The sequence below is a fragment of the Lynx rufus genome, unplaced genomic scaffold (genome assembly GCF_022079265.1).
Source record: "Lynx rufus isolate CCGP_SWC_20201006 ecotype Redwood Valley unplaced genomic scaffold, mLynRuf1.p SCAF_5, whole genome shotgun sequence".
NCBI classification, from domain to species: domain Eukaryota; kingdom Metazoa; phylum Chordata; class Mammalia; order Carnivora; family Felidae; genus Lynx; species Lynx rufus.
In genome coordinates, this window is record NW_025814867.1 from 151413743 (window position 1) to 151425475 (window position 11733).

The window sequence follows — 11733 nt, forward strand, 5'->3', positions numbered from 1 at the left end:
CTTACTGTGCATCAGGTCCCATGATGAATGACTTACACGTATTAGCTCATGGAGCCATGTTGCAGGTTTAAGGAACATTCTCATGTTCCAGAATGGAAAAAGGTTTGGTGAAGTTAAGGAAGGAGATGTGCCCAATTTCGCCGGCAGTCAGGCGTGGAGGCAGAGTTTGAAGTCAGCCTGTCTGAACTGAAAGGCTTACCCTGCGAAGATGGGACTTAAAGGAGGGAGAGGGGGTTCTGCAGAATAGCTAGCTACCGATTCATTTCAGGGCCAGTCTAGACTAGCCAGTAGCAATGCGACAGCCAATTTGTCAAAATGTTAGCGTGACATTTTGTTTTTTGTTTTTTTTTTTAATTTTTTTTTAACATTTATTCATTTTTGAGACAGAGAGAGACAGAGCATGAGTGGGGGAAGGTCAGAGAGAGAGGGAGACACAGAATCTGAAACAGGCTCCAGGCTCTGAGCTGTCAGCACAGAGCCCGACGCGGGGCTCGAACTCAGGGACCGTGAGATCATGACCTGAGCCAAAGTCGGACGCCCAGCAGACTGAGCCACCCAGGCGCCCCTGTGTGACATTTTGTATCAGACAAGATAGGCTAGATTTCTCCGTCCTAGTAAACAACTCACATTTCAGTGGCTTAACCCAATGGTAACCAACAACGTGAGGCTCTTCCTCTCAGTCGTGCTATATGATCTGAGCGACCTGGCAGGGTCTTCCCTTCAAAGCCAGTCTCTGGTCCGGGATGATGGAGGCTCTGCTGTGACGTGGGCTCTGGGGACCGTACGAGCGAAGGGAGCATTTTCCACCAGAGCGATATGCGTGGCTTATGCGTAGACTTCTGGAGGAATGTGTACCACAGGGCCATGCCCAACAGGAACGGGGAGATGTGATCCTAACATGTGTCTGGCAGGATGAAAGCCGGACATATTTGGTGAACAGCACTAATGACTTTAACTCAGACCAGTGGTTTTCAAAACCACTTGGTTATCTGTGGTGGATTGTATTATTCTGTTCTCGTTTGCTTGTTCCATGTCCTGTGAAGCAAATCTATTTCCCCATTCCATTGATATCAATCGCTGCCATGTGACTTGCTAGGTATGACTAATACATGATGAGTAGAAGTGAGGTGTCCTGCCATTTCTTTTTTCTCCCTGCCATGAGAACCGCGCGTCCTCCCTAGGGCCTGCTCCTTCGGTCGGCATCCTGGAGAAAACCAGAGGTGGACCGAGCTGTAACTTATGTGTAACGTGAATGAGAAGTAAACCCATGTGTTTTAAGCCCTTAGGGTTGTTTGCTACTGAAGCATAACTTACAGGGGGCAGACTGCTACGGTATCTCTATCATTCTTTCTTAATAAATAGAGAACAACAAAGTTGATTATACAGAAATTACTATTTACATTTGGCCCTTGAAAACACAGGTCCGAACTATGCGGGTCCCCTCATGCGTGGATTGTTTGACAATATGGTACTGTAAATATATTTTCTCTTCCTTGTGATTTTCTTAACATTTCCTTTTTTCTAGTTTATTATAAGAATATAGTATATATCACATATAACATACAAAATACGTGTTAGTCGACTGTTATTGGTCAGGCTTCTGGTCAACAGGAGGCCATCAGTAGCTCAGTTTTGGGGAGTTGAAGTTATCCATGGGTTTTCAATTGCATGGGGGGTGGTCAGTGTCCCTAACCCCCGTGTCATTTAGGGGTCAACTGACTGTCTGGTTTGTTGAAGCGTATCTATAGTTTAAGGCAGAAGTATCTCTAAGGACTTATTATGCAAGTAAATATAATTTAGTTGAGTTACCAGCACAAAACTACATTCTTCAAGTTGGGATGTCAACTGATACCTTAGAGTTGTTATGGGAAACCTAGGAGGAGAACTGGGAACACAGAAATACTGTTTTCAGAGGCAGACTATTGGTCTTGTCCTCACGGAGCCGTTGCCTTAGAAGACCTGAGCATAATCTATATTCATGTTCACTTTGGGCAGAAATTATAATGATGAAATGTTACTATCAATAGGAATGCAAAGTCTTTTCAGAGTCCAGTGATCCACATTAATTCACAGCCCATCGATTTGTAATTCACGGTAAGTAACTGGGGCAGAGGCCAGGCTGGCATTTACTCTCAGTTGTGAGTATGCATTTCTTGAACTGGCTATCCTAAGTTACCATTTGCCGTTTTGACTGTGCAGAGGGCCTTCAGAGGGTCATTTGTTATTCTGTCGAGGCATCCGTGGCAAGGCCCCTAAAACCAATGGAGCCACTCTCCGGGATTGGCCCTTTGGACTGCCAGGCTTCCCACCCTCGCAAAGTTTTGTTCTATATGGCCTTTCACCTGTGCAGTCTACGGGGAAAGAAATGATCCGCTCTCACAAAACCAGAAGTCGAAAGATCACCTGTGAGGTAGGTACCGTTACTGCTTCAACGTTAGTGTGGAAGAAGTCTCGAGGCATAGAGAGACTAAGGAAGCCAGTGAATGGCGTAACTGTGGCTTGAGCCCAGGATGGTCCGACCCTATAAATGACTGAAGAAACACAAGCTTGGCTGTAGCTGAGAGAGATTGCTCTTAGAAAAGAGGCATACTAAATGACTCGTATAACAAACAGAATTTGCAGGTGGACTGGTGTAGGACAGAAAAGCAAGGGCGTGCTTAACTGGAGAAGAAGCACCTCTGGGTGTTTGGCTCAGTGTGCGTGCGTGTGTGCGTGAACAACTTACATGGCTTTCCCCAGTGTATTTAACAAAGTGATACTGTTTAACAGAGTTACGATATTCTTCCTTTTAGAGGAGTTGTGGAAAAGCTTAAAACCCTGTGTGCGGTCTACAGTATCCAGTCTCAGATTGTTAGGACATGTGATGAATCAGAACACAGTGTTCCCAAACTGCTGAAGATCACAAAATGTTTACCATATTTGGGGGAAGCAGTTATCATCAGTTTTTAGCCAGCCAATGACACTCCTGGGATATATCATATCGAGGTAGACATTTTGGAAGGAAGCCCTGAATAAATCACTTGAACCTAACGCTCAAGGAAGAAAGCATAGTTGGATTTCTTGATGTTGATGAATGGTAGATTTCTACCTAGGAAAAATAAATTCATGTGTCCTTGAAATTTTTTGTATTCCTCCTTATATAGCTTTACCAAGAGGTTTTCACCCGCGTTCTTAACATTTCAGATCACCTCAATTAATTCTTTTCCCAGGTTGGGTAGCTGGGGTTGTAACTCCTAAGAGAAAAGCGGTAAATCCTGAGATAATGACTTGCCAATGGAGGGATCAGCAGAAACTTATCAAGAGGAGAAAATAAGACTTGAAAAATGTAATGGGTATGAAATATCGTTACCAGAAATAGCTTAAGAGTACTGTAGTGCTAACACTCAACCATCTTATCTGCGAAATGCCACCTTTTCAAAATCTGTGATCTCATAGTCTCCTCTGTTACAGTGAAGTGGCATTTTGATCACAGCAAAGAAAAATGGTATTTGGAAATCGGCTCTGACAGAACATCATACTCTTCCAGGGGTATTTGTGTAGACATTGCTTACTTAATTTAGATTTCAGAACTCTTTGCAGCACATTTCATCTGAATACATGGTTGTTAAAAATTCATGTGAATGCATCAAGAGTTTTAAAGCGAATCGGTAACAGTAGAGACCAACAGAGTAACCTTAAAGAAAAAGAGGAACCAATGGGAGGGGAAAAGAGAGGGCAGCCTGCTTTGACACTTCTTTTTGGGGCACACTTCTCTCTTGAATCCTCATGAACCAGCAGCATTCACCACGCAAAAGAGCACTGTACGTGGAGGCTGGGTGACATCGGCCATCCTGGGTTTCAAGGTCCTACTCTGCCAGGGGCTATTTGACCTGGGACCAGGCACTAGTCAGGCTTCCACTTCCTCTGTAAAAGAAGAGTTGGTGAAGATCCCTTCCAACTCAAAAATCCTGTGATCTGTCACGTGATTTACCGACGAAACCCTTTCCGCCTACACGTTATTCTAGAGACGGCACTGAGTTTTCCTGTGGCGAAAGACGGCAACTACTTCCGATTCGCCCCCCCCACTTCCGGTTTCCTGCTTCCGGTTTGCGTTCTCGGGTTTAGGATGCCCACTCCCTCTCCTCCTACAGCCGGCAGCTGCGGGGCTGTCAGCCCTGTGTCCTCATCGGTCTCGTGTCAGTGTGCCTCCACTGAGCCGGCTTCCTTCCATCCTCCACTTTCCCCAGTTTTTTGTGCATTATTTAAATCTTTCAGAAGTCCCCTTCTTTGAGAAAAACTTGAAAGAAAAACACCCCCCAAGAGACGGAGGTGGAGCTCCTGGATTAAGAGGCTTTCACGAGATCCTAAGCGGTCACAGCGTGCTAGCCTCATTTGGATCCCGCTTCAAACGAGCAGCTTTGAAAACAATAAAAAAAGACATCTGTGGGACAATTAGAAGTTGGAACACCCGAATATTGGATCTTAAGGAATGATCACTAACGATTTTAGGTATGTTAGGTGTCACCACCGTGTTCCGGTTGTATGTGCGAGCCCTTGCCTTTTAGAAACACACAGGAAAGAGTTGTAGAGAAAAAGATCCGAGGCCGGGGGGGCGGTAAGGGAGTGGTGGTCTAGAATGGAACAAGTTTGGCTGTGAATTGACAATCCTAGAAATCGAATGATGGGTATATGAGAGTTAATTATCCTTTTTGGTCTACTCTTGTCTAAGTTTTATGATTTCTGTAACAACAACAACAAAAAGCTTAATGGGGATTCATCCCAGCTAACCAGGCACATTTGCTGAGGTGTTGGAAAGGACTGCTTGTCAGAGTTGCATAATCGTTGGGGGGTAAATATGGAAGTTCATCAATCAGAGAGGCTCTAGTGGGGAGCTGGCTGGCAACAGGCCCAGCTCTGTGTAGCTGTCATCTAGCCTCCAGGCCAATTTGCCCTCTATAAATAACAGTCTATGTGAACGCTTTACTATTTTAAAGCACATTTGCCACAGCTGCTGAGCAAGTTTGTTTACGTAGCTGTGAACCCTTTTGTAAACATCACTATCTCAAAATTGCCCATGTGTCAGGAACATAAAGGGCCCCCTTTAAAAATATATTTGCAGGATGAGCCACGGCCAGTTCCCAGATGTCTGGGTGGCTGGTGTCAGAATTTTCCAGGGTTTGATTCGTTTTCAAAAATAGAATCACATGACTGAAAGGTTCTCGAGAGGTCACGGTGCACATCCCTCTGACCCTGGGCTGGACCGGCCGCGAGCCACCCACCGAGGATGTGGGTCTGTCTTTGGTGGGTGTGAGTCTGTCTTTTATGAGGCTAGGGGACTTATCGAGTGGGGGACTCGGGCTAGGACCTGCAGGGCATCAACGTTGGGCAAGATCACGTCCTGTCTTCAAGGAGCTTACTTTTCGTTTTCTAGAATCGAGCCTAACTCTGAGTGATGGGGCAAAGCAGGCTGGCTGCAGTAGAGAATATAATGCATCAACAGAAGACCAACTGGCGTGTTCTGGCCCCGGGCGCTCAGCAGACCAAAGGACCCAGTGGATACTCGGCTTACTGCAGGATAGCTCAGATTTCCAGAAAACACCATATTGGAATCACTGTGTACCACAACGTGTGTGAAAGGAGGAGAGCACTGTGGTGATGTTGCAGCGTGGCGCTCATCCTTGGAAGATGCCTGCTAACTGGGATCACCGACAGTGGTTTGAGGTCAACTAAGTCATTTTTGAAAGAAGGCATGAATAAAGCGGAAATCGTGTTGGGTCAGCTTGCCGTTTTCAAGGCTCCTGACTTCCCATCTAGCCCTGTAATGAGTAATTAGATCCTTGTGAATTTGTTTTCCTTGGTGTGCATTTGGTTCACGCTTATTTTTTTTTTTTTCCTGTGGCTTTGACTCCTTGAAGCATTCTTCCCATCCCTCACGGGTCTGTTTAATACCCACAAATTCCATTTGTGCATTTCATTCACACAGAAAAAGTATCCTGCTGAAGCTTCAGAGATCAGATGTGCTGGAAGTATTGAACTGTATGAATCCCGTTAGGAAAAGATCAGGACATATCCAGCTTCCAGACAAACCCAGAACTCTCTAGAACATTCTTCCCTCCACGTAACAGAAATTAGAAAACTTTATTTTATGTTTTTAAATTAGGAGCAGTTGCCTTTCCCCAGGAGCAGCGATAAGTGTTTTGATTTTTGTTATGCTGGCAACTACCAAGTTTTCTCTAAGAAAAGCAGGAAGAAAGGCTGCTGACTGTTCAGAGGCGAGTATCACTGTTAATTACCAAGAAAACGTTGTTCTTCCCTTTAGAAAGTCTCACTCATCACAAGCTGCCATCAGAAAGACAGAGTCTGCCCCAGGGAGAATTCCAACTCAGGGACATTACAAAGATAATTTGCTCATTCTGGATTCATTTACTTTGCTCAAGATTGGGCTGAAGCTGAGCTCCTGCAGTTTGCGGCTCTGATTAGCACCAGTGACCAGAGGGGACATCTCAGTGGCTTTTGCTCCTTGAGCTCAAAGACGCAACGATAAGAAGGCTTGTCCACTCCCCTCCCTCATGTCCTACCGGGAGGGTTTGTAATGAGGAATCTGATATAAAGGCTACATCACGAGTGGTCGGTTTATGCTGCCAGCGGCTGTATGGCAGTGGTCACCACTAGGGGGATCCAGAGTCCCCGTGCTGAGCCGAGGTGGGAGAAGTTTCTGGTCGGCGAGAAAATGACCGGGCTCCTGCTTTGGATTGTTTCCTCCCCTCTCTCCTCCCCTCCCTCCTCCCCTCTCTTCTTCCTCCTCCCCCCACACAGCCTTGCCTCATGAGTACTCGGGGAGAGTCAGGCTCAAGGGGCAGATAACCCGTTCACGTGTGCGGTTCTTAGTATTTCACGTGAATTATTTTGTTATTCTGTAAAGCCAGTTTCGAATCTGGTCCGTGTTCCTTTTGTTCTACGGAAAGGGGCACAGTCCTACCGTTGAGCCCCACGCAAAGACTTTTACTCACATTTTCATTGCTGGCTGCGTTTAAAAAACCGACGGCGAAAGTTTCCACCGCTCCAAGAGAAGTTAGTTAGAGGTAATGATCTTGCCTGCTGTTGGGTACAGGGAAGCAGAAACATGGGACCGACGGCTTTCAAGGGATGACTGAGCTCAGGTTATGGGTGGAAAAAGAATCTGGGGCCAGGCTGTTGGCCGCGCATTTTCAGATTATAGAAACGAACCCAGAACCGCAGGCTGCAGACTTCAAAGCACAGAAATGCAGCTTGCACATCTAAAGAGGATTTGAAGGCTACCGTCGATAACTCCGAAGAACAGGAAAGAAAATAATGCATTTGGATTCGGGTTTATACTTTATAGTGGGGCGCTATTCTTAGCTTAAGTCAGAATGTCTGGCTCTATTTTGTGGAATGTTACTGATAAACGTAGGCAGGACCTGCTTTGCCGCTGGGATGTATAACACGTGCCAAACTCAGATATGAGTGAAGACTTCAATAAAGACAGACCATTTCGCTATTTTGAGAACGGATCGTTTTCCCGAGAACGCGCCAATGATCAGCCATTAACAGCAGAAGGGTCAATAGGATTGTGATGAACGGATCCTCAATTTTTTTCCCCTTTCCTGTTAGGATTATTTACTGCAGTAATTGTATCAGCTGGGGGTTCAGCAGGTAGAGTATACAGAAAGACACCCAGCTTTCACTTGGTCCCCGGGTCTTGCAAATGGCTCTCAAAGAAGGGGTGTAATCGCACTTTTATTAAAGCAATTTGTCAGCCTTCCTTTGAAAGGCTAAACTTTTTCCTCTTGGCTTGCGATTAAATCACCTCAAGTATTTAAAGCAGGTAATGTTTTAGAGCCATTTAAAAGCGCTTCAGAGACAGATAAGATTTTAACTTACAGAAACACTTGGAGATTTAAAATATAGTACATAGTGCTTTCGAAAAATTACTTATTAGTTTATTCTCCAAAAGCTTTTCAAAAGCTAAATGGTTAGACTTCTTGGTGGCTACGCGAGGTTAGAGGACACAGAGGTATATATACTATGTCATGAAACGAGGGGATGAGATCGATAGTGAGGGAGGTTCAGTTTTTCATATTTCATCATAAATAAGTCAGGGCCAGCTCACAAAGAGCGTCGATCCCACAGATGCCCCAGCACGGAACACGTCTTACCTGTAGCCTCCACCATTCCTTCTAGGATGACCACAATTTCTAGCTCCTCTTTGGGCAGCTGGGCTTTGGAGATCTCCCAGAAAGGACTCTGTTGGTTGATTTCGTGGCTGATGATGAGTGGCGACACCAGAAATAGACGGTCATCCCCGGTGTAATACCCTACATTGATATCTGTTTGGTTCAAGGGGATGAACTCACCCTCTGAGGTCTGTTTGGATTTGATCAACTTGGCTCGGATGGAAGCCTCTACGATGTGGGAATTCCTAAGATCCCCTACTCGGAACATCAGGCACAGTTTTCCATCCCGCATGGAGATCACCGCATGGGTGGAAAAAACCAGGGTCTCTGCCCTCTTCTTGGGTTGTGATATTTTTACAAACATGCATCCCACCATGAATGCATTGACGATGGACCCCAGCACAGATTGAATTAAGAGGAGAATAATTCCCTCTGGGCACTTGTCTGTGATGACCCGGTAGCCATAACCGATGGTGGTTTCTGTCTCTATCGAAAATAAAAAAGCAGAGACGAACCCGTTGAGGTTGGTGACACAGGGAGTCCACGAGGGGTCCTCTATGTGGTCCATATCTCCTCGGATGTATGCGATGAGCCACCAGATCATCCCAAAAAAGAGCCAAGTCACTGTGTAAACCATGACGAAAATCAACAGGTTGAATCTCCACTTGAGATCCACTAAGGTGGTGAAGATGTCGGTCAGGTAGCGATAGGTCTCCCTCACGTTGCCATGATGGACGTTGCACTTTCCATCTTTCCGCACGTACCTCTGGATTTTCCTTTTGGTCCGGTCTCGGCTGATGTGTCTTGGCAGGTCGTCCCTGGCCTGCTTAGGCAACTTTGGCTGGTGAATGGCCACAGGGCTCTCAACGTCCTGGTCCATGGAGTCGCCCTCCAGGACGTTAGCTGGTGGTTTGGAGGAAAGAAAAGAAAAGTTGAGTGAAATTCTGGTTCTTTGGGGGTCACGGAAACCACACTGTGTACAGTACACGGCATTCGTGTAGTTATTACCAGAATAGATGAAGCCATTTTCATTTGGCATCTCTGGGTGGGCCTTTGGTTGACCTGGACTCCTGTGCCCTGCCATCTAGCTTGTGTGGGTACCTCCTCACCCTTCCCACCGGGACAGAGCTTACTGCTGTGAAACTGTCTCCCTACCAGCAAGTTCTAAGAGCCAGCCCCTCCGTGGGATGCCTTCCCACTCTTATCTGAGATGGCGTCACGTGGCCTCCGGCACACGCCGGATAAAGAAATGTTTGAATTCAGACAGTCTTGATTCTGCCCCCCCAGCCGTTGCAGGCTCTTGGGCGTGCTGTTATGGGCTGAATTGTGCCCCCCACCCCACCCCAATCTGTACTGAAGATCTAACTCCCATTGTGACTGTATTTGGAGATAGAGCCTTTAGAGATAACTAACATTAAATGAGGTCATAAGGGAGGCACCCTGATAGGACCGGTCCCTATAAGAAGAGGAAGAGACACCAGGGGTGTGCACACAGAGGAAAGGCCATGTGGAGACACAATGAGAAGGTGGCCATCTGCAAGCCAAGAAGAGAGGTCTTCTAACCCACGCGAGGCGGCCAGACACTAATCCTGCCAGCATCTTGATCTTAAACCTCCAGCCCCGCCCCGCACTCTGGTCTTCTGTTATGGCAGCATGGGTAGACCAAATACACTATCCAGATTATCCACATGGACGAAATGGTGATCACGATACGCAATTTATAGGGTTGTTCTCAAGTTGAACGGAACGATGTATGTGCTACGTGCCCGCCAGCACTTTCCTAGCAGGTACTCTCCTTACATTTGGGGCAAGAATTTTGAGTGAACTCTCTAAATTGTTACTGGAATTTCAGAGCTGAAGAATGAAAATTCTGGTTTTGGTTGGTAAGGATGCGTGCATCATATTCTGAGGGTTGATTTGATGCCCAGGTGAAAAAAAGGTGTGGGGAAATGTTCTCCGTCTTTCTGTGCGTTACACGTTTTATCTGGTTTCTGCCTCAACACGTAACATCTGCAGTTTTGGCTCGTGGTTGTTTCCTTTCCGACGGCCGTCATGACTCATGCCTTGGTACAGTCGTTAGTTAACAGTGCATTAGGAAAACTCTTCTAGAATCTGAGTGCAAGGGGAAATTTGGAAATGATACTGCCAGTAAACACATCAACCACTGTATGAAATTACTTTTTCAGCCAATGATTTTAAAGCTTTCTAAAAGTTTCATCAGCACTTTCTTTCCCCAGGCTTTCATTCTGTGCCTTTGGGTCCGCAGTGCATTTTCTCTGCGGTAACTACGTCTTCTCCTGGGTTAAAGGAGAAACGCGGTTTGTTGCGAAAACATTTATCTGAATAAGAACATAGCTGTGGATAGGACGGGAGAGGTACCAACTTCACTTATGGATTAACCTTGTTCACGGTTGGTTAGTTTCCTTAAAAATCAATCCCATAGATCTGTTTTCATATTGCAGCACAAGGAAGAGACAGCATCCGGTCTGCAAAAGCTGCTGTTTGGTTTGACAACTTTGACTTTTTAGATCACTGCCCTCAATAGCCCTCATGTGTCAAAGAGAAACTTTGCTTATTCTTTTTCTTCTTCGAACAGAGAAACCAGGACAGGCGTCAAAGGGAAGCAGCTGAGGTCGGGACGGGAGGGAGGCGGGGTGGGGCATCTGGATGGACGCCACGGCCCTCTCTTTGCTCGCTGCCGGCACCCCTACCCGGTGGGGTATCTGTGACCCGGAAAGGTCTCGCCTGAGCTCTCGCTGCTGATTTTGCCCTGACTGGGAGTCTCTCCATACGGACATCATGGGGGATAAACTCAGGGCTCAAACCCACTGGGATGGGGGGCTTTGTTTACAGGATGCAAGGGCCTGACTGAACCTGAGGTAGGGGTTTGCCTTGATCCGGGGGGGGGAGGGGGTGGCAGGGGGGGAGGTAAGCCCTCCGACTGTGCAGAACCACCCTGAGCCCTTGCGTCCCTGAGTCCTTCAGTCCTTCCACCCCCCAAGAAGAGGGTTTGTCAGATCGATTGGCCCTTAACAATCTTCAGTGATATTTCGTACTTTCAAATGTCACAGAGGAAACCTACAACCCTCTTCCCGGGCCCCCAGTTGAAGATGCTTTTCTGCCTTTTCTGGCTGGGCTGTAACCTTCAAATCCAGGCATCTATCCTGACCTGGAGGAACCTGTCTGAAAGGCTAATGAGTGAGTAGACACAAACGCTCTGGGTCGTCCCGGGAGCCTGCTGGTTGGTCCTCCACATTCTCTGTTTGTTTGTTTGTTTCTTCTTTTTCTAGCTCAGGACTGGACCACATTTCCCAGTTTCCTTTGTATTGAAAGGTGGCCAGTGCAGAGTCCTGGCAGGTCTGGAGCTGGTCTTTCCGGGTCAAAGCCTCAAAGAGTGGATGTAGCCTCTCCTAGGCCCCTGCCCCTTCTACGGAGGACGGTGGAGTCAGAAGGTGGAGGTGGCAAAAAGCCACCATCTGACTAGAAACAAGAAAAAAAAAATGTTTGGGCCGTTATGTCTGTCGTGTCTATTATCAAATACAGTCTTAGGTCTCATTTT

At 46.6% G+C, this 11733-nt stretch overlaps 1 protein-coding gene across 1 annotated transcript in view; it reads right to left on the reverse strand.

The window, feature by feature from the left end:
- The window catches only part of KCNJ6 (potassium inwardly rectifying channel subfamily J member 6), a 72683-nt gene extending 63516 nt beyond the window's left edge, over positions 1-9167 (reverse strand). Inside the window, exons 1-2 of the mRNA XM_047100486.1 lie at positions 9161-9167; positions 8157-9077 (exon numbers count right to left, since the gene is read on the reverse strand). Coding sequence (XP_046956442.1) covers positions 8157-9077; positions 9161-9167 — 928 coding nt within the window. The remainder of the gene's footprint in view (positions 1-8156; positions 9078-9160) is intronic.
- Positions 9168-11733: the final 2566 nt, after the last annotated feature.